The sequence below is a fragment of the Anomaloglossus baeobatrachus genome, chromosome 1 (assembly GCF_048569485.1).
Source record: "Anomaloglossus baeobatrachus isolate aAnoBae1 chromosome 1, aAnoBae1.hap1, whole genome shotgun sequence".
NCBI classification, from domain to species: domain Eukaryota; kingdom Metazoa; phylum Chordata; class Amphibia; order Anura; family Aromobatidae; genus Anomaloglossus; species Anomaloglossus baeobatrachus.
This window is the reverse complement of record NC_134353.1, coordinates 849321319-849345265: the sequence shown is the minus strand read 5'-3', so window position 1 is coordinate 849345265 and position 23947 is coordinate 849321319. Positions and strand designations below refer to the sequence as shown.

The following is a 23947-nucleotide window of genomic DNA, read 5'->3' as shown; positions in this document are numbered from 1 at the left end:
AGAGCCCATGCATATGGAGTACTATATTGCAGCAGGTTTTAGGCTATGTTCACACGTTGCAAATTTGCTGGAGATTTTTTCTGTTGGCAAAAAAAAAACAACTTCTTACAAAAAAGCAGGTTTTCCGTTGTTTTTGGTGTAGAATGTATATGTAATTTCTCCACAGAACAGGTTTAATTACAGTTAGTTTCCTTCACCAAAATGCAGTAAAAACGCAGCACTTGTGTTTTTGCCTTTTGTCATTCCTTTCAATGGATAAAATGCTGAAAAAAAAACACTGAAAAAATTGGCATGCTGCTTCTTTCAACAGCACAGCAGTTTTACATTTCAATCAGGGAAAGAAAAAAGCAAACGTGTGTATGACATTCCTGAAATCTCATTGCTTTTCCAGATACTGTAAAAAACAGCTTTTTATTTGCATAATAAAAATTAAAAAAAATATTGCAAAAAAAACGCAACATGTGAACATAGCCTAATCATTCTCCAGTGATAATCTCCTGCTGATAAAACAGTGATTTTCTGGAAAGTACACCAAGCATCCCAGTAAGTGACACATTGCTGGAATCAGGGTCTCTACACCCCTATATCATGCTGCTCTCAGATGGGAGAGCAATAATCTGGTGACTGATTCCCTTTAATGGATATGTGGACAGCACGGAATGGAGATGGAGGAGCGTGTGCTGTCCATTTTTAACACTAGAACTCCCATAAATTTCGAGCTCCCCCCTGAAGTCCCGAAAGAGGGTCAAATGACCTTTAGTCCAAACTGAATAGAACTAACTAGAAACTAAATGGCTAAACTCAATGGAAAACAACAACCTCCTGTGGTGGGACAGTAATGGCCTTAATTACAGAACAAAAGACGGTGATTATGGGATGTTAGCTAAAGTCCTTCAGGTCATTCAGACCCGTCTCTGGGTTCCAAAAGGTACAAATGTTAAATGACCCCTCTCTGGGACTTCTAGTGTTAACCGACTTTTTGATATGAGACAGTTCAGAAACCTTCACTTTTTTTTTTTTTTTTGCAACCGAGAAAAACTGATAACAGAGACCAAACTCTGCTGGTAACAACTTACACCGAGTCCACTAATCAATCTCTGATAAGAAATACTGATGGAAATCAGACCGTTTTTATGAACACAATCAAAATCACTTACGGTACATCTGAATGAGGCCTACATTTTATTTTCTGCATTGAAGTCTTTGGTGTTTGTATGTATAGGAGTCCAGTGGGCGGTCCTAGTAGTGATTGACAGCTCTCTCTGCATACACAGCCATACAGGGAAGTCTATCTATCAATAGTAGCACCGCCCACTGGACTCCTATACATACAAACACCAGGAACTTCAATGCATAAAATACAAGCTTTACTGAAACTTGTGTCACACAATTGTATATACACTAAAGTTCAAAAGTTTAGGGTCACTTAGATATTTCCTTGTGTTTGAAAGGAAAAAGCACATTTTTTTTCAATGAAGCTAACATTAAATTAAACAGAAATCCCCTCTATACATTGTTAATGTGGTAAATGACTATTCTAGCTGCAAACATCTGGTTTTGAATGCAATAGCTACATAGGTGTATAGAGGCCCATTTCCAACAACCACCACTCCAGTGTTCTAAGGGTACATTATGTTTGCCAACTGTGTTAGAAGGCTAATGGATGTTAAGAAATCCCTTGAAAACCCTTGTGCAAGTATGTTAGCACAGATGAAAACAGTTTTGCTGATTAGAGAAGCTATAAAACTGACCTTCCTTTGAGCTAGTTGAGAATCTGGAGCATTACATTTGTTGGTTCCATTAAACTCTCAAAATGGCAAGAAAAAAAGAACTTTCATGTGAAATTCGACAGTCTATTCTTGTTCTTAGAAATGAAGGATATTCCATGCAAGAAATTGCCAAGAAACGGAAGATTTCCTACAATGGTTTGTACTACTCCCTTCAGAGGAGAGCACAAACAGGCTCTAACCAGAGTAGAAAGAGAAGTGGGAGGCCCTGCTGCACAACTGAGCAACAAGACAAGTACATTACAGGCTCTAGTGTGAGAAATCAACGCCTCAAAAGGTCCTCAACTGGTAGCTTCATTAAATAGTACCCGCAAAACGCCAGTGTCAACGTCTATAGTGAAAAGGCGACTCTGGGATGCTGGCCTTCAGGGCAGAGTGGCAAAGAAAAAGCCATATCTGAGACTGGCTAATAAAAGGAAAAGATTAATATGGGCAAAAGAACACAGACATTGGACAGAGGAGAATTTGAAAAAAAGTGTTATGGAAAGACGAAACGAAGTTTGAGGTGTTTGGATCACACAGAAGAACATATGTGAGATGCAGAACTGAAAAAATGCTGGAAGACTGCCTGACGCCATCTGTCAAGCATGGTGGAGGTAATGTGATGGTCTTGGGTTGCTTTGCTGCTGGTAAAGTGGAAGATTTGTACAAGGTAAAAGGGATTTTGAATAAAGGAAAGTGATCACTCCATTTTGCAACGCCATACCATACCCTGTGGACAGCACTTGGTTGCAGCCAATTTCATCCCACAACAGGACAATGACCCAAAGCACACTTCCAAATTATGCATGAACTATTTAGGGAAGAAGCCAGCAGCTGGTATTCTACCTGTAATGGAGTGGCCAGCCCAATCACCAGATCTCAACCCTATAGAGTTGTTGTGGGAGCAGCTGGACCGTATGGTACGCAAAAAGTGCCCATCAAGCCAATCCGACTTGTGGGAGGGGGGGAGCATGGGGTGAAATATCTCCAGATTACCGCAGAAAATTAACAGCTAGAATGCCAAAGCTCTGCAAAGCTGGAATTGCTGCAAAGGAGCATTCTGTGCCGAAAGCAAAGTTGGAAGGAGAAAATTATTATTTCAAGTAAAAATCATTATTTCTAACATCACCAATGTCTGGACTACATTTACTATTCATTATGCAGCTCATTTGATAAATAAAAGTATGATTTTTCATGGAAAACACAATATTTCTAAGTGACCCCAAACTTTTGAACTTTAGTGTAAGCCTGATCAGCTCCTCCTGCTCTATAACTTCCTGAATGTAGATCAAAGGACATGTTCAACATGACAGACAAGCTCCCTTTAATAAAAACAAAAAAAAGGAGAAAATAGTGTAGAAATTAAGGAAAAAAATTATTTGAAATCTGAATAAAAGTTTATTGTTCATATTTTTAGAAGAACCCTCCAAAGATGAGCCGTCATCTGACTATTGTGCTCCACTAACGGTCCGAGCAGCGCAAAAAAGATGTTGGGGGGTAAAGAGCAGAGCGCCTGCTGGCTGTCTTCACCAATGAGCGAGGACGGGAAAAAAAATCTGTCTCCACACACTATCATGTTATCAGCAGCGCATCGGCTGTGAATACCGGGCGATGTGCCGCCAAAATGTAACATACCGACCAACAAGTGTCCCCCCAGGTGATGGCCGTCACATTCACACTGACACACGAGCGAGAACAAACTTCCCTTGGAATGATTACTTGCCCGTTCTCATGTACAATCTCTTAGGTCTTGACATGACAGATTTGCCAAGAATTCAGCTCCAAAAGTCATCACCAAATTACAGGACAATATACAATGATCAAAAATGGTTTTCAGTAAAAACGAGCACAATTAGGAGTTTTGAATCAGCAACATTCACATTCTGCTGCGGAAACACCGTGGATTTCCACTACAGGTTTCCCTCTTTCAATTCATATAGAAAAATATGGCCCGCTTTTTTAACATTGGAGTCTATGGAAAATGTATATTCACTGATCGCTATTTATCTTCCATTTGAAACTGATCCAGGAAGTAAATAATAGATCCTTTACAAATAAAAAGTGGTTCGCTAAATAGCAATCAATAGATCCGTTTTCCATAAACTCCCATAACAAAAACGGATCCTGCAAAAAAATTTTTTTTTTCCAAAAATGGATAAAAAAAATGTGTGATTGCAAAATGTCTCGCTGCTGGATCTGTTCTAATAGAAGATACTGGACACGTGAACTCGGCCGGCTTAGGCTATGTTCACACGTTACACTTTTGCTGCATTTTTATCTGCAGCAAAACCTGCTCTCTTGGCCATTAAAAAGCCGCTTCCAAAGAGCAGGTTTAGTAGTGTTTTTAGCTGTGTTTTTGATGTGTCATTTGTCTATAGTAATGTTTAAATAAAGTTAGTTTCATTCACCCGAAAAGTAGCAAAAAAAATCATCAAAAAAATACAGCAAAATACGCAGAAGAAAAAAAGAACAAAAAAAATATGCTGCAAATAAATGCAGTAGAAAAACACAGCAAAATAATTCAGCAAAAAACGCAGCAGAACAAAAGCAAAAAAAATGCAGCAGAAAAACACAGCAAAAAAACCCCAAAAAACACAAGTGTTGCGTTTTTGCACTCGCATTCCTTTCAATGGTCAAAAAAGCAGTAAAAACGCTGTAAGAACTGACCGCTGCTTCTTTCAAAAACTCAGCAGTTTTCCATTTCAGTCAGGAAAGAAAAAAGCCGCTGTGTCTGGAGTGTGCAGAGATTTGTGGAATGTCTTAGCTTTTGATGGCGCTGAAAAAAAAGCAGCTTTTTATTTGCTTAAGGCTGTGTGCGCACGCTGCGGATTTACCACGGATTTGCTGCACAAAATGTGTCTAACATTGCTGCAGTCATTCCCCAGCAAATCCTGTGGGTTTTAAAAACTGCTGTGCGCACACTGCGTTTTTTTATACCCGCGGATTTTCCACTACAGAATCAATGAGCAGGTCACTTCTTTTCCGCAGGTACCTGCGGTGCTTGCCATAGATAATGGTAAAAAGCCGCAGGGACCAACTTGTGGAAAATCCGCAGTAAATCCGCACAAAATCCACGGTAAAACTGCATGCGGATTTCGTTGCGGTTTTGGTGCGTTTTTTTTACCGTGGGTGCGGGATTCTTTAAGAGGGTCCAGATTTTTCTTAAGAAAAAGGCACTTTCTAGTGCGCACATAGCCTAAAACTCAGCAAAAATGCAAGGTGTGAACATAGTCTTACACACACTGAGCTTGCTATGGAATAGCTTCAAGAGTGCTGCGAATCTGCAGCAGAAAAATGGACGTATTCTTGATGTAAACCGGATGATTTCTATTAGCTGATGTAACACAGAGATCATGAAAAATAAATAATATAATATAAAAAGTTGCATTTTATAAGAATTAAAGGGGTATTCCCACATGGGACATTTAAGGCATAGACCAGATAGATACTAAATATTGGTTAGATGTGGGTCCTACCGCCGGGAGCTGCAACCATCTCACAGCAGGGGCCCGCATCTCCTGCCGCCAGGAATGGAGGGCCGGCTAAGGCTGCTTTCACACATCCGGCTTGAGCTCTGCGGCTCAATCCGGCTGTGCAAGCTATAAAACGGATGCGGTGAAAACACCGCATCCTTTGCATAAGTTTTTCCTTTGCGGCCCGTCCGGTTTTTGCCGCTTGCGGCATGCTACTGAGCATGCGCAGTGGCAAAAACCGCATGCGGCGGCCGGATGCGGTTATTGCCGCATCACGCCGCATCCGGCCGCCATAGGCATGCATTGAAAAATGCGCCGCATCGGCCGAATGCGGCGCGATGCGGTTTTTTTTTGCCGCACGAAAAAACGTGCCAGGCAACGTTCCATCCGGCCGCCGCATCGGCTAAATCTGCCGCATGCGGCAAAAAACGGATGTAACGCAAGGCCATGCGGCACAATGCGGCACTTATTAAAGTCTATGCAGGAAAATCGCAACCGGCAGCAAAAAAAAAACGGTTGCGATTTTCCTGCAAAGTGCCGGAGTGTGCCGCATTGCAGAAACCAGAGGTGTGAAAGCAGCCTAAGGCCGGTTTCACACATCCGGCTTTTTGCCGTTTTGCCGGATGCAGCGCTCTCCCGTACAGTTAATACAGTACAGTGACAGCGCAACAAGCGCCGGTCACATGCTGTCATGTGACCGGCGCATGTGACCCAGAAGTTACAGCGCTGTCATTGTACTAAAGAAAAAACAAAAAGCAGCACCAAATGTGCACTACAGCACTAAACATTCCAAACTGTACTTATTTTAAAAAATTTTGAGATTTTTGGCAAAAAATTGCAATTTCTTGAGCTGCTTCGCCACGTCACGGCAAATCTCATTTGAAGCAGTCCTACACTAAAATATTTTTATAAAATGTGCCATACGGCCTCACATATGAATAGTAGAACTGCTCTCAGCAGCACTCACCTGGTCTATTTCAATCCCGTACCCATGACTGAGTCATGGCTGTGGGCGGGACAGGTCCAAGCAAATGCTGCATGAAGTAAATAGCCTGTGAATTTTTTCTTCAGTGAATTGGTCGGTGGTTGACCTCCACCTTGCTTTGCACCCCAATTTGGGATGTATTCCATCTGTCTAGATTTTGGCGGTTGGTGACTGTTCACATTAAGTCATCAGGCTTTGTCCACAGGCTATTTACTTCATGCGGCATTTGCTTGGACCTGTCCCGCCCACAGCCATGACTCAGTCATGGGTACGGGATTGAAATAGACCAGGTGAGTGCTGCTAAGAGCAGTTCTACTATTCATATGTGAGGCCGTATGGCACATTTTATAAAAATATTTTAGTGTAGGACTGCTTCAAATGAGATTTGCCGTGACGTGGCGAAGCAGCTCAAGAAATTGCAATTTTTTGCCAAAAATCTCAAAATTTTTAAAATAAGTACAGTTTGGAATGTTTAGTGCTGTAGTGCACATTTGGTGCTGCTTTTTGTTTTTGCTGTCATTGTACTGTATTAACTGTACGGGAGAGCGCCGCATCCGGCAAAACGGCAAAAAGCCGGATGTGTGAAACCGGCCTAAGCAGGCATGTGGCTAGCCACTGGAGGACACAGACAGAAAAGGGCCACTGTGCAAGAACAAGCTATGGGCCCTGTGCAGCCGTTCATCACAGTGCACAAGCTCTGGAGGTAGAGATTTGCCCCCTTACCTCCTGGACCCCTGTATGGCCACACAGGCTGCACCAATGATATCTCCGCCGCTGCCTCTAAACATTCATATGTGTAAGAGCCTCGAAAATTGCTGATAATTCAGGACTCGCGTATATCATACTAGGATGGGATTTCCAGTGCCCCAAAAATTCTAATTCTAGTTTATATACATATGATTGACCTGATTTTTATGATCAGCATATGTGCCATCATATATGTAATTGTACAGCATAGTGCTGCATATGTCATATACATTAGTGCAGATTAAGAGAACGCTATACATGTACACAGCTGTCTTCAGTATTTATTATCTGCACTGATTTATGCATTTATGATGAGTTTTATGACCAAAGTGTCAATAAAGCGCTGCCTGTACACAGAATTGTTTTATGCATTTATGATGACATGTGACATCACAGCAGAACACAGCGTATAAATATATACAGGCGACAGCAACGTCCCAGTAACTGAATAATGGCCTCCGTCACCCCCACCTACCAGCCCTGTGCACTCCGCCTGTAAACACCATTCATTACACTCTAGTGCTTCCTGTGCAAAACTTAAAGGGCAAAAGGAAGCGGAGAGTCTAAAATGTCAGATTCACAAATCCCAATCCCGACCAATAACCTGTTGTGCATAGTAAGATTTTGTTTGGTTGCTACAATCTTGAAGCAGCCGATGCTCACAATGTACCGTCGCCACAGGCAGTGAAGGAAGCGTACATGGAAACAATGGGCAACATCAGCAAAGCAGGAAGCACTGGGGGACAGGGAAGCAAGATGGAAGCTTAATCCCTCGGCGCCATTTGGGCTTTCATCTTCCAGGGTGACTATCACCACTGTGTCATCATTGAAACATGCAAAAAAAAAAAGCGTTACTACGATTAGAATATGGATAGACCTGCCAATATGCAGCTAGTAAATGTATACTGCAAGAATATTACTTGTCATTGTTGATTATATATTTCTGAGAAACTACCTAGGTTACCTTGCTCTTCCTCCTTACAGGTAGATAATGGTGTAGGGTCTGATTCATGAAAAACTTTAAAGGGAATCTGTCAGTACATTTTTACTATGTATTCTGAGGACAGCATGCTGTAGGAGTTAAAACACAGATTTCATCTATGTGTCTCTTATCAAGCTGCCTGCTGTTTACTTATAATAATGGTTTTAGTGTCAGGACCTTATCATTACTGTGACTAAATCTACTACACAAGGGAAAAAAACTTAGGTCAGACTACACCCCTCCTGTGATTAGCAGCTCAGTGTCAATAGACAATGTACACAGAGCATGGTGTGGGACAGGGACAGCTTTCTCAGCTATCCTACATCTAAGTACTCGGATTGTGTTACAACTGCTGCACCCCTTAAACTAAGTGATACATTGTTGGAATCAGGGTCTTTCTTCCTATATTATGTTGCTCTCAGATGAGGTAGCAAAAACCTGCTGACAGATTCCCTTTTAGCCAGAAATCTGGCATAAACCGCTTAGCTGTTAATCTATTTGTGCAACCTGTAGATGTTTAAAAATGTTGCGACTTTGGCGTTTTCGCACCAGTTTGATGCTGCTCTGCCAAATCGATGAGGCTCCGGAGGAGTCGGGGTGGAACAGGGCATGGCTACATCAGTCCATCAAATTCTGCAAAAAGTGCCAACGTTTTTTTTCACACCAGAAATGATAGTCCAGTTTTTCCCTGGAGAAGGACAAGGACAACGCTTTCTCATTCCCAGGTTTGGCCACATTAAAAGAAAAACAAGCCTATACTCTGTGCTGTTCCAGTGGTGTCGGCACTTGTGTTCCCGGGGATCACTTGAGGTTGTTAGGTCATGACAGCCCTGCTCCCAAACACCCCCGGCTTCCCGCTCCCCACCTTCAGACGTATGAGTAAGAAGCCGGCCCGAGAACATGGGTGTTTACATCGCTGGAACCGCTCCGGTATGAGAGGAGAATATTTTTTATTTTAATAGGGGCAAACATGGGGAATGAGAAGGGGCTGTCCAAGCAGTGGACAACCTCTAAGACTTTCCATAGCGAGAAAACTCCTGCCACCAAAATGTATGTAAAGTGAGAAGCCCATTACATGCGTATTCCCAGTATCTGAGAAGTGTCTCGTCCACATGAGCGGGTCTGATCGTAATAGTAATATCTACATATACTGTATATATAACATATAGCAGATGGGATAAAGTCTAAAGTGGAATTGGTGTAGCAGACGTCATGATTGTAGCTGCAGTGTACAATGATTCTCCCACAACACAGCAGTTAGTGCAATGATCTACCGGCCAGGAATGTTCTAGACTTTACAATAGACAGAAAAGGAAGTTATAACCATCAAATTCCGATATGTCAAGAAGGCATCTGTGAAACTGCATGAAGCCTCCATACCAGTGATTTATGAAGTAGCGGAGTTCATCAAGTAAATGCAAACTACCAACCCAAGGCGATATGTAATGTCACCGCTCGTATTCCACACAGTGATAATACAGTATCTAAATTATAATGGTGCTGAACTGTTCTCCGGCAGCCCCTGTACATCGTCATTGTCACACGTCATCAGCAAGTTCAGGTTTCAGCGTTGACGCTTCTGACTCTACTATAGTCTAGAAGAGAGAAACAGCAGCGACGCGTCGAGCCCTAGCACTGGTCTGGGGCTTATGCTGCGGTTCCTGTATTTATGATGGCATAATAAAGCAAGTTGATCATTACTGGCTGCTGAAACCTTCCTTTACTTGATCGTCCCACATTTGTCTCTAATGCATCTACATGATATTGAAGCTTGATCCCGTCTCACTCCACTATTGTTAGACTGAAGCGTTTCCGGTAACTTCTACATAACGTCAGCTGGTGACTGCTCGGACAAGGAATGACTTACAGCAGAAAAATATGGAAACAGAAATCTCCCTTAGTTAATCGTTGTGGACATTTCTGCACTCACTTTTTTTTTTATTTGTGGATTGGCTTCTTAAATGAAAAATTAGGAACCTAAGTCTTCATTAAAAAAAAATGGAAAAAAACCCAATCATTTTGTTGATGCAGAGCCTGCGCAACCTCCTGTACATAACTTACTGTGCTGCTGCTTTGAACATGAATTAATGGCATACTGCTACTTGCTGCTGTTGGCTCAGGGCATCTGCTTTTGCTGTTCTGACTCCTGTCTTCTCTCGGTGTAAGGTTTCCATACACATTAGAGGAGTTGACTGGTTAAACCTGATGATTTTGGTGGGACCGGCTGACCATCTAATGTGTAAGTGGGCCTCCTGAAACTCCCACGACAGTTGCTGTTGGAGTTGAGGTTTGCATGTTTTGATCAAAACCCAGTCCTTTTGCATCAGTAGGAAATAGGCTGTCACTAGAGGTGGCTACATCTCATATTAAAAACAATCAATATATCTGCCAAACGAGGCGCCAATATCTAAGTCGTAAGCAATATCAGACACAGGACATATTAGACACACGTCCCTGCATCCCATTAGTGTGTCCGTAAAGGGAAGAGGGTGATCCATTAAAGGCTCTAGGAGGAAAAATCAGTCCATAAATGAAGCTGTGCTGATAGAAAAGATCTACTGAAGTACACAGACACAAAGAACCCACATCCAGTATGTATTATTGGAGAAAAACAAGAAGTGGGCTGCAAACTGCCCATCAGAGGGTCTGAAAATAAAGATTATATGCTGGAACTGTGTGCAGTTTTTATTTTCACTTACTGGGCTGCTTAGTGTAGTTTCTATAATATCCCTGTTTAATTAGCAGGAGATTATCATTAGAGGACTACTTGGTGTGCTGCTTGGTAGTCAAACATTCATGAGCTTTGTATGGGCCCATACACAAGTAACTACTGAATATTCTGCAGCGATTTGACAGCACGTGCTGTCAATGTGCACGTGCTGTAATGGATGCACGTATGTAAGTGCGCACGTATCATACACAATCTTCATAGACTGTGCAGGGGACGCTCAGCTCAGTAGGTGACACATCGCTGGAATCAGGGTCTCTGTCTCTACATTATCCTGCTGTCAAATGGGGGAGAAAAAAACTTGGTGAAAGATTCCCTTTAAGAACAAAAATAAAATCTGCTGTTTAGTGCTAATGTTTATGGTCTTTACAAAGAGGTGTTGCTCACAGATGAAGCCGCTGTACTGTACACTCCCAGGGAGGCAGAATGTCAGCACTAAATCTGCAAAGAGCTGAAGATGACATTGCTCTTACAAATCCTGTCAATCACGCACCGAGGACAAGTTTATAGGATGGGAATGAGCATTAGTCAAGCCGGACTAGTCCTCACAAATGTGCAAAGCGCAATCGCAAAATAACACTTGGTTTTACAATTAAGGTGTAAGGAGGAGCTTCTAAGGAACATGGTGCAGTAGACACACGGTAGCGGTAGACACACGGTAGCGGTAGACACACGGTAGCGGTAGACACACGGTAGCGGTAGACACACGGTAGCGGTAGACACACGGTAGCGGTAGACACACGGTAGCGGTAGACACACGGTAGCGGTAGACACACGGTAGCAGTAGACACATGGTAACAGTAGACACATGGTAGCGGTTTGGTGAGGCTAGCACAGCTGATCGGTTCCCCTTAGAATATACAGAACTCCTGAAAATATCATGCAGGTAATACCCAATCATAAATGATGCAGCCTTACCAGACTGAGCATATGATCCCAATATATTCCAAGATGGTGTAAAGTCCTCATGTGCTAAACACAGCATCATACTCTGGTCTAGAGATTTCAAGTCCTGTGCAGTGACATCAAACTTGTCAAGTATGGTCTGCTGGCTGGCTGAGGTAAGACGATCACAATGGCTTCTTAGGGAGTGCGATATGCTGCATGCTGTATCCCGCACATAAGAGACGGACGTGGAGGCCACAATCACAGGAGAGTAGCCATGAGTGTGCATACAGACCGTCACTCCTACTGACTCCGGGCAACTGTGACCTGGAAACAATGAAAAAGGGAAGAAACTTTACCAGCTTTCTGCCAAGATCAATAATATCTTCTATCTCAGTATATGATCCTATCATATGGCATTTCCCTACTTTCTTGGGAATCATGAGATCAAGTCTTTGTAAGGCAATGTTCACACAGGGCGTTTTTGCTGCATTTTTTTCTGCAGTAAAATCTCATCTCTTTGCAGAAAATAACCTGAGGTGTTAGTGCGTTTTTTGGCTGTTTTTACAGTATTTTTGCACTGCTTTGTAATGGTGAAAAACCACTACAACACCGTTGAAAGAAGGACATGCTTATTCTTTTTAAAAAGTCAAATCCCTTTATAAAATCTCCCACCATGTGTGCGAATCGTTGGGTGTGGTCCGAGGGGTGACCTATTTTGCAGCTCTTGGCCCTCCTTTCAGCGCTGGTCGCTGTCTTCCTTTGATGACTGATGGGTATGCCACCTCCGGCTTCATCCACGGAGCCGGGCAACATCTCGCACCGGCGCTGAGAACTGGCTGGCTCTTGCAGACGCACCAATGTTTTCGGCTGTGTCCGCAATTGGGCAGAGGGAAGTGCACCTAAGTGAACTGGCAATTTCTCTTTGCAGGAGCGAGATTTTGCCCGGCCACGTGGATGATGCCAGAGGAGTAATCCACATCAATCATCCAAGAAGGAAGGCAATCAGAGCCAAAAGGAGGGACAAGAGCTGCAAAATAGGATGCCCCTCGGACCGGACCCAATGACTAGGATACATGGCAGGAGATTTTATAAAGGTATTTGTGGGGTGTACGGGGGAATCAGGGGACTACATGCAGCTTTATAGAATGCAGCACAGGAGCTGCTTAAGGTGCTGGTCTTGGTTTAGAACAAAAAAAATCTGGTGACCGGTTCATCTAGAGATTTTAACATAAAAATGATTGTTAAAAGTGGATAATCCTGGCACCAAAGCAAGACACAGGGTTTATTTTTTCATAGTAGCTCTTAAAATGAAATTCAAAATGTGACCGTCTGCCATGCAGCATGGTCAGCTCTCGTGGCAGCTTTGATGAACCTTACTCTTGCTTGGTTAACAGGAGTCTGTCAGTAGGTTTCTACAATGTAATCTGAAGACAGCGTGCTGCAATAGTTAAAGCAGAGATGCCATCTCTGCATTTCTTATCTCACAGTCCGTTTACCTGCCTGTTATCTTTAACATTAGTGGGTCTCAGCAGAAGGTCTGAGCTCTAGTCCACTTCACCCCTTCAGTGATTAGCAGTTTCTGTCTATGGAAATGTATACTGAAAGCCTGGTGTGGGTGGGGGCAGCTCCCAGAGCTCTGCTACATACAAAATCTAAAATCTTTCACTGGGTCAGAACAGCTGCACACGGAAATATAAGTGTTACATCATTGAACTCAGGCCCGCTTTGTCTACATCATGCTACTCTTAGAGGAGGTAGTAAAAACCTACTGACAGATTCCCTTTAATACCAGTGGTACAAGCACAGAACCTGTTCATATTTCTTTATTGCAATAATATCTGCTGACCTGGGAAAACAGACTGCAGAGAGTTCGCGCTCAGGCGTTCAGCAAACGAAACGTGTCTGTGACTGGACCCATTGTAAACAAAATAAAACTCGGCATCTTCTGGGAGATGGAAATCTTCCCCGAACTGTGCAAATACGGTCATCTGACCCTGCAAAATAAAGCAGACAGTGAGTCTATGCAGCATCTGCAGCCTCAGATGTCAGCACTAGATCAGTGCAGCGCTGCGGGTCACAAGTGTTAATCCGCACACAATTTTTACATTTCCTTATGCTTTCATATATTTCATGCAGTCAGTAAAGCCACAGCGATAATCTGATTCCCAGCAGATGGGTCCTGTTCCATCAATGTAATGGTCTATAGAGCAGAGATATAGATGTATTCCTTACACAGCACAGTATATGAATATAGGGCAAAAATCCAGTTTATGGGAGAAGTAATGCAGCCAATTATTTATATATATTCCACAGCCTCACTGCTCCAAAATGTCTATTCTACTGTGCCCACTACACAGGGGTAGGAATAACATTGTGCATCTACAGTCATATGAAAAAGTTTGGGCACCCCTATTAATGTTAAACTTTTTTCTGTATAACAATTTGGGTTTTTGCAACAGCTATTTCAGTTTCATACATCTAATAACTGATGGACTGAGTAATATTTCTGGATTGAAATGAGGTTTATTGTACTAACAGAAAATGTGCAATCCGCATTTAAACAACATTTGACCGGTGCAAAAGTATGGGCACCCTTATCAATTTCTTGATTTGAACACTCCTAACTACTTTTTACTGACTTACTAAAGCACTAAATTGGTTTTCTAACCTCATTGAGCTTTGAACTTCATAGGCAGGTGTATCCAATCATGAGAAAAGGTATTTAAGGTGGCCACTTGCAAGTTGTTCTCCTATTTGACTCTCCTATGAAGAGTGGCATCATGGGCTCCTCAAAACAACTCTCAAATGATCTGAAAACAAAGATTATTCAGCATAGTTGTTCAGGGGAAGGATAAAAAAGTTGTATCAGAGATTTAAACTATCAGTTTCCATTGTGAGGAACATAGTAAGGAAATGTAAGAACACAGGTACAGTTCTTGTTACGCCCAGAAGTTGCAGGCCAAGAAAAATATCAGAAAGGCAGAGAAGAAGAATGGTGAGAACAGTCAAGGACAATCCACAGACCACCTCCAAAGACCTGCAGCTTCATCTTGCTGCAGATGGTGTCAATGTGCATTGGTCAACAATACAGCGCACGTTGCACAAGGAGAAGCTGTATGGGAGAGTGATGCGAAAGAAGCCGTTTCTGCAAGCACGCCACAAACAGAGTCACCGGAGGTATGCAAAAGCACATTTGGACAAGCCAGTTACATTTTGGACGAAGGTCCTGTGGACTGATGAAACAAAAATTGAGTTGTTTGGTCATACAAAAAGCCGTTATGCATGGAGGCAAAAAAACACGGCATTCCAAGAAAAGCACTTGCTAACCCACAGTAAAATTTGGTGGAGGTTCCATCATGCTTTGGTGCTGTGTGGCCAATGCCGGCACCAGGAATCTTGTTAAAGTTGAGGGTCGCATGGATTCAACTCAGTATCAGCAGATTCTTGACAATAATGTGCAAGAATCGGTGACGAAGCTGAAGTTACACAGGGGATGGATATTTCAGCAAGACAATGATCCAAAACACCGCTCCAAATCTACTCAGGCATTCATGCAGAGGAACAATTACAATGTTCTGGAATGGCCATCCCAGTCCCCAGACCTGAATATCATTGAAAATCTGTGGGATGATTTGAAGCGTGCTGTCCATGCTCGGCCACCATCAAACTTAACTGAACTGGAATTGTTTTGTAAACAGGAATGGTCAAATATACCTTCATCCAGGATCCAGGAACTCATTAAAAGCTACAGGAAGCGACTAGAGGCTGTTATTTTTGCAAAAGGAGGATCTACAAAATAGTAATGTCACTTTTATGTTGAGGTGCTCATACTTTTGCACCGTTCAAATTTTGTTTAAATGCGGATTGCACATTTTCTGTTAGTACAATATCCTCATTCCAATCCAGAAATATTACTCAGTCCATCAGTTATTAGATATATGAAACTGAAATAGCTGTTGCAAAAACCCAAATTGTTATAAAAAAAAAAAAAAAGGTTAACATTAATAGGGGTGCCCAAACTTTTTCATATGACTGTACATCACACTGACCATAAAATAATCACCAAGTGCCCACTGACGAGTCACTAATTAGTCTAAGGCTACATGTACTAAAAATTGCTCTGGGTAAATAAGTCCATGACACTGGAGGGCTCATAGACCACGAGAACCTGAGCCCTGTGTCCTCCCAGTGAAGGGAGCAGCAGAAGCACTATTGCCCCATTCATGGTCTATGGGACTGGTAGACTTTCCATGGAGCAGCAGTTCGCATATTCAGACCCATTCTTGTGATCATTGGGGATCCCAGCTGTCAAGTTGTAATTGTGTGATAAATCCTTTAATAACAAGGCTTTGTTCACACTGCCTTTAGTTCCTCCACAACTGACAGCAAAATGACAACCCCCAAGGCAGGAACCCTGTCATTGGGGTCAATAAGGCAACATGAGTGTCATGTACAGTCTGGCCATGGATTATTAACATGACTGTGGGACCAGGGTCCTGCAAAATTATTCCCTCTTATGGTTTGTGATTTAGAAAACCAAAATTAAGCTTTTTTTTCTATTTCATGCGAACAGTATTAAAGGGTTGGTCATTTTGCCTTTAACAAGTGTTTTGGGGACATGATTTTGTGGGTTCTCCTCCTGGACCTGCTTTCCGGTTTTAAAAATGACAGCTGGTGGTGGCGCGTCTCATCAGACCGGGCCATCATCCTCCTCCAATCGTACAGCACCTTACATGGGAACATTGCTTTCTACTGGAAGGGGATAATGATGGACACATCTGGTCACTGCTCCTCCTCCAGGAGACATTTTGAAAACAAGGGTTCTGTGGGGTCTATAATCAGGGCTGGCGTCAGCACCCGATACACCTGGGCAAGTTCCAGGGTCCTACACCACCGAGGGGGCCCACTGGCAGACGGCAGGGTAGCGTACTACAAATGGTGGCAGGCCACGCGGCCGCTATAGAGCCCATGAGTCAGAGGGGCCGGGTGCCAGCGCGGTGGGGAGGGGCCTCCCTCCCCCCACTGAGGATCGCACTTTCAATTGTATCGGCATTACAGCAATCATGATAGAGTGGCGCGCTTCCTCTCTCATCATTCTTCTGCAGCGTCTCTGCGCTCTGCCTCTGACAGCTCAGTACAGAGAAGCGTGATGACATCATTACTGTGCGCGCCTGTGTGCTGAGCTGTCAGAGCAGCAGAACAGTGGACACGCTGAGGAGTTCGGAGCAGCAGGGGAACAAGAAGTGAGTATGTATTAATCACGGTGTCCACACGACTATGGGGCTGCATTAAGTGATATGGGGCTGTATAATGCTGCCACATGAGCGCTGCATGGTGCTGCCACATGGGGGCTGCATAATACTATATGGAGGAATATGAGGCTACATTACATTATGTGGAGCAATCTGGGGTGCATTATATTATATGGAGGAATAATTGGTGCATTATTCTATTTGGAGGACTATGGGGGCTGCATAATACTATGGAAAAATATGCGGGTGCATTATATGGAGTAATATGAGGCTGCATTAAATTATGTGGAGCAATATGGGTGCATTATGTTATATAGAGGAATGTGGGGGTTGCATACTTTTATACCTCCTAGAGCTGTATATCCCGTCCACCCCAGTGCTGTATACCCCCCAGAGCTGTATGTCGCCCTCCACCACAGTACTGAATAGCCCTCAGAGCTGTATCCCCCCTCTGGAGCTGTATGCCCCCCTCCACAATAATGTGTATGCCCCCGGCCTCGCCTGTGATGTATATTCAGCAGTGTCAGTATGCTCTGTGTGCGGCCATGTCTGTTAGTGACGGCCACCAATCAGCGCAGCACAACCACATGCCCTGGAGGAGCTGGACGGGAGACAAGTGGGGGAGGTGAGTGAGGCTGCTGCCAGCTTCCCCATATTAATAATATCTCTAATGTGTCCCTGTGTATGATAAGCATCTATATATGTCAGTGTATATGACTGTGTATGGATTTGTCTGTTTATATATATTTTTCTGAATTTCTCTTTAAATATGTACATATGCCTGTATGTGTATCCGTACGTGCGTGTCTGTGTGTGGATGGGGCCCACTGAGACTCTTTCGCCCGGGGCTCACAAAAACATGGAGCCGGCCCTGTCTATAATTATTTTAGATCAGTAATTATGTCTCTGGTATTGTTAAATGGGTTGTCTACTTTATTTTAACCAATATACAAGAGGCTGCTGATAAGTCTTTGGCTTTACCCAGAAAGAAACGAGATAGGATGATGAAACTTTACATTTATTCCACATACTCTCCACTGATGTCAACACACTTCTTACATCGATATTCCAAGTTCTGTAAGCCTAGCAAAAAGAAGGATTTCAGTTGTGCCTCTAACCAGGCATCCATAGCAGCCATAGCATCAGAAATGGTGTCAAATTTGGTACCCTTGAGGTATTTCTTCAGGTTTGGAAACAGATGATAGTCGGAGGGAGCTAGATCTGGTAAATAAGGTGGGTGGTCAACGAGCTGGAAGCCCAGCTCTGCCAGTTTTGCGTGGTCACTTGTGCAGTGTGAGCGGAGGCGTTGTCTTGCAGGAACAAGATTCCATTGGACAGCTTGCCGCACCTTTTGCCTTCACAGCTGCCTTCAATTGGTCCAAAAGTTCAATGTAACACCTTGCATTGATGGTGGAACCCTTTTGAAGGTAGTCCACTAGCAGCACGACCTCCTTATCCCAGAACACAGACGCCATCACCTTAGTGGCTGATTTTTGCACCCTGAACTTCTTTGGATGAGGAGAATCACTGTGCCTCCACTCTTTTGTCTGCTCCTTGTTTTCAGGGTCATACAAATAAATCCAGGTCTCATCCATAGTGACTAGTCGATCCAGGAAGTTCTTATCAGTCCGGAAACACTGACAAATGGACCGGGAAGTTTTCACTCGAATACTTCTCTGATCTGATGTAAAACATTTGGGGACTCACTTTGCAGATAACTTCCTCATGTCCAAATGTTCATGATGGATAATGACACAAACACGTTCACGGGAAATCCCCATGTCTGTTGTTGCTTTAGCTGAAATTCGTCGATTCTCCAGTATGATGTTGTGCACAGCATCGATTATCTCCGGAACAACCACACTCGGTCGTCCAGGGCATTCCTCATCATTGGTGCTTAAGTGGCCCATTTTAAATTTGGCAACTCAGTTATTAACTGTGGAATATGAAGGGAATTGATCCCCCAATATCATCCATTAACCCCTTAATGACTGGCCGATTTTGCGCTTTGTATGTTTTTTTTTCACCTTCCTTCTTCCGAGAGCCGTAACTTTTTTATTTTTCAGTCAATCTGGTCATGTGAGGGCTCGTTTTTTTGCAGAACGAGCTATACTTTTAAATTAAACCATGAGTTTTCCCATATAGTGTACTGGAAAACAGCAAAAAAAATTCCAACTGCGGAAAAATAGCAAAAAAGTGCTATTGCACTATTGCTTTTAAGATATTTTATTCAGTGTGTTCACTATATGGTAAAACTCATGTGTCATTGTGATGCCTGAGGTCGGTGTGAGTTCGTTGACACCAAACATGTATAGGTTTACTTTTATCTAAGAGGTTAGAAAAAAAATCAGACGGGTCCAAAAAAGTGTTGTACGTTTTGCGCCATTTCCTGCGACTCTTAGTGTTGTCATTTTTTAGGATCTATGACTCAGTGATGGCTTATTTTTTACGTCTCGGGCTGACATTTTTAACGGTATCATTTTTGCAGGGTGCTACATTTTCATCGCCTGTTATTGGATTTTGCGCAAAATCTGTAGTGACCAAAAAACGTGTGGAATTTTTTTTTGCCGCTACGCCATTTATCAGATTAACTGATTTTATATTTTGATAGATCAGGCATTTGTGAACGCGTCAATACCAAATGTGTGTATATTTTTGAGATTTTTTTATATTAATTTCCAATGGGGCAAAAGGGGGTGATTTGAACTTTTAAGCTTTTTTTAATTTTTTGAAACTTTTTTATAATCTCTTTTTTTTTATTTTACTAGGTCCCCTAGGGGGCTATAACGATTAGCAGTCTCATCGCTCATTCATTTCTCCCGATCAAATCAGCACCGCTCAGATCAGGAGAAATGCTCATCTCTTATAACCTGCAGTACTGGGCTGCTTCTTACAGGACCTTAGTCATGTGAGCTACAGGAGTCATCACATGACCCTGTGCTACCATGACAACCATCGGATCCATGTGATCACGTGATGTGACTTCCAGTGGCGGCCTATGAGTACAGAGCTACCGCGATCGCCGTTAACATGGCACTGTCCCATCTTCGCAACACCATTTAAGGGGTTAACAGATACCGGTGGATAGCGATTCCACTCGTACCTGCGAATCTCACATGTCAGCTGTACAAATCAGCTGACATGTGCGAGGATCCCCGCTTGCAGCCCGCAGCAGCAGGTGGAGATTAACACTGACCGCAGGGACATAATATTACTCCCCGCGGTCGTTAAGGGGTTAATAGCCTTCTCGGACTTTTCTTGCAGAAACAAGAGTTTTATCCCTCCTCTGCTCTCAGTTGCTGTGAATATCGCATTAGACTCCACCATTTTGTTTTCCCGCGTGTATAGAACACTTTTGCCATAAGCAACAAACACAAAATTTTGAAAACATATATTAGACACATGAGACTTTCATGTGATGTAATATTCGTTACCATAGAAACAATAAAAGATCACAAAGCCAAAGACTTATCAGCAGCCCCTCGTATTAGACAGTCTTATATACGAAGCCATTGACATTGGCTATAATAAATCGTCTCAATGGAGAGGATTATTCTTCCTAATAAGAGGGGCACATAAGAATCACACACGGCTCGGAAAACTTCAAAAGTTCTTTTCAGTAATTTGTATTCAATGAAAAGCCTTTAGCAGCGGTCACTGTAGTCATTGTTCTACTAATTATATGAAAGGTTAGATACCGGGACCTGAAGGATGAAAAGAGCACGACCGCAACGCTGAAGGATTCCCGTTATTTATTGTACATTTTCTTTTATTCTTTGTAAATCTGTGCAGTTTTCTCAGCAGATTGATCTCAGCTTTATAATTATAAAACAATATGAGACCTTCTGTCAATCCCATTTCTTCCAGCTACTCTGTTAAAGCGGCTGTCCAGTAGAGATGAGCAAACCTGAAAGTTCGATGTTCAGAAACCGACTTCCAAAAAAAACAGTTTGGATTCGAAGTTCAAGTGAATTACGAGTGCAAACCACTGAAGCGAGCCGCGCTGTGCTCGGGTGTTAGTGGTGCTCAGCCCTGTGCAAGCCGCGTGTAGTGTTTGATCGGCTCACAATGCGGATAAAATCAGCATGAACAGATGTAGTGTGCACCAAAAAATAAAATAATAATAATTGAAAAACCCTGCCCACCCTCCCCCAGAAGAGTTCTGCTTATGGCTGGCTGCATATGGGTGGAGACGCGAAATGCCCAATTACTGAATTCCATTGAGGTTCAGATCAAACTCTTTTAATGTTCGACTGTACCTGCTGAACTGAACCTCCAAAGGTCCGCTCATCTCTATTGTCCACAAGTCTGACAACCCCTTCTCAATCTGTATGTTCCCCCCCTTTTAAAATAATAACACTTATACTCACCTCCGATGCCGCTCCAGCGATGTCGGCACGGCCTCTACCGGGATCAGGTAACAGATGTCACAGATGGGGTCGGGGGAGAGAAGGAGTCGGTATGTCACTTCAAAGAGCGGCCAGCTAGATTATTACAAGGAATGGAGGCCTTCCATATGATGACAGATTGAAAAAGCTGGATTTCTTTAGCTTAGAAAAAAGACATCTGAGAGGAGATCTCATTTCTATGTATAAATACATGTGTGGTCAATATAAAGGACTGGCACATGACTTATTCCTTCCAAAGACAGTACGAAGGACCAGGGGGCACTCACTGCGAGTGGCAGAAAAGCGATTCCGGCAGCTAAATAGGAAAGGGTTCTTTACAGTTAGAGCAGTCAGACTGTGGAATGCCCTACCACAAGAGGCAGTAATGGCTGACGCGATAACAACTTATAAAAAAGGGCTGGATGATTTCCTCACAATCACAACATTGTCGGTTATAAATGATTTAATGACAAAATATATAATTGGAGGAGGAAGAGTGAACTAGATGGGTCTAGGTTTTTTTTCAGCCTATATAACCATGTAACCATGTCCCATTTCACACAGTTGATGCTTTTATTCTCCCTCGGATAAGCCACCTCCAGAGGAGTTTGGCCGCCCCTCTCTTGCTGAGAACACAGAAGCACTGCAGGGTATGGGAGAAACTCATTTGGCTGATCGTTATTAGTGATGAGTGAGCACTGCCATGCTTGCGTGCCCGGTACTCGTTACGAGCTGTTGGATGCTCGGATGAGCGTGAATTGAGTATCCGAGTATAATGGAAGTCAAGAAGTCAATTTTTCCCAGAAAAATGGTTGACTTCCCCATTGATTTTCATTATATTTGGCACATGAGTCGTGCCCATCCGAGCATTAATTCCTCATTACAAGCACTGGAACATGCTAGTGCTCGCTCACCACTAATAGTTATCTATTGTGCTTGGGGTCCACTTTTGTTGTTTGGGGGTCTTTGGTATCTCCCATACACACCTCCTGCTCATCTCACCCAGCCTCAGTATCCCTCCTGGCTCTGCCCTGAGGCCCCTTCCCCTCTACCTATACTTACGATATCTTTTCACATTTATACTGATGACACTCAGATTTACAATCCGCTACCAAGAATTTCAGATTGTACCAGAATTAAACTTTCCGCCATGTAAGGGTACTTTCACACTTGCGTTCTTTTTTTTTTGGCGCAATCCGCTGTCTTGGGAAACAGCGGAATCCGTTAACGGATTCCGTTGTTTCCCATAGACTTGCATTGATGACGGATTGTGCCAAAAGTACCTGCGTTGCTTCCGTTGGCCGATGCTCCGTTGCTTCCGCCAAGCGGAAGCAATGCAGAATGTAACGTTAAATGCTTGTGTCAAAATGACGCCAACCAACGGATTCCGTTGGTTTTGTTAAAATTTATAATGGTTCCCTATGGTAGCGGATTCCGTTGCTAAGTGCTTAACAACGGAATCCGCTGCTGGATTCCGCTAATTTATTCTGAGCATGCCCAGAATGAAAAAAAAATAAAAAAAGAAATAAAACAGAGCCGACGGATTCCGTTAGATGGACGCCCAACGGACGCCAAACGGATGCAACGGTCCGTTATTTCACAGGAATCAGCTAACGGATTCCTGTGAAATAACGGACCCGTTGCATTCGTTGACACCACAAAAATAACGGATGCGTCAAAACGACGCAGCAACGGACCCAGCAGATCAGTCACAGGTTGTTAATAGCCAATTTCCCAGCCCCACAAATCTACTGACTCGAAGTAACCTTCTATTCTTCCCTGTAACCAAAAGCCTCCACACACATCAGACTAAAGACGGCCAAACCAGCCAATATCAGAGGGGTCGGCCGACAGTCTAATGTGCGGGCAGCCCGACTATCCCCCGACCGATGACGCCCAGCTGAGATGAATCCCTGTGATTGGGAGAGACGGGAGAAAACACAGCCTGAGGGATACACCACGTCACATACACTGCATGTTCACTTAAGGCTATGTTCACACCGTGCGTTTGAGCAGCATATTTTTTTTTTGCAGCAAAACCTAATCTCCTGGGAGTAAAAAAGCTGCAATTTTGGCTGGTCATTTGTCTACAGTACAGTCTCCAAAAAAGCAGCAAAAAGCACAGCAAAAAATAGCTGTGTATATTCACTCATTGCCTTCAAGGGTGGAAAAAAGCAGCAAAAACACTGAAAGAATTGAAAAATGAAGCAGTTTTCCATTTCAGTCAAGAGAAAAGAGCCGGTGTGTGTCTGTATGCTGGAGATTTCTGTCTTATAGGTTTTGCTGGTACTGTACAAAGTAGTTTTTTATTACAATGTATTGTATAAAAACAATGAAAAAAAAAACATGCAAACCAAATGCAGGAAAAACGCAGCCTATGGCTATGTGCCCACGGAACAATGTACACACGGATTTTGCCACAGGTTTGTCCACAGGTTTCCCGCAGCTGCTCCCCAGAATCCACAGCTAACCATTGCTGCGGGTTCCAAGAATTTTGTTGCGGGACGAGTGTGGAAATACCTGCAGAAGTCCCGGCCTCTATCTCCATAGTGGAAAGGCGGGAATTCCGCAGATATTTCCGCAGGAATAAATTAAATGCAGTTACGAGCGGCTGCGGGAAATCCGCAACATATTCTGCAGCCGCACATACCGCAGCATTGATACAGCACTCCCCATGTCACATAGGATAACATGGGGAGTGTCTGTACTTGCTTAAACCTGCGGCTTTATCTGGA

The 23947-nt window shown here is 43.2% G+C and overlaps 1 protein-coding gene across 1 annotated transcript in view; it reads right to left on the bottom strand.

Annotated features, from left to right (window-relative positions):
* Positions 1-23947, bottom strand: part of ARHGEF28 (Rho guanine nucleotide exchange factor 28) — a 345613-nt gene that overhangs the window by 244870 nt on the left and 76796 nt on the right. Inside the window, exons 3-4 of the mRNA XM_075325325.1 lie at positions 13419-13566; positions 11603-11896 (exon numbers count right to left, since the gene is read on the bottom strand). Coding sequence (XP_075181440.1) covers positions 11603-11896; positions 13419-13566 — 442 coding nt within the window. The remainder of the gene's footprint in view (positions 1-11602; positions 11897-13418; positions 13567-23947) is intronic.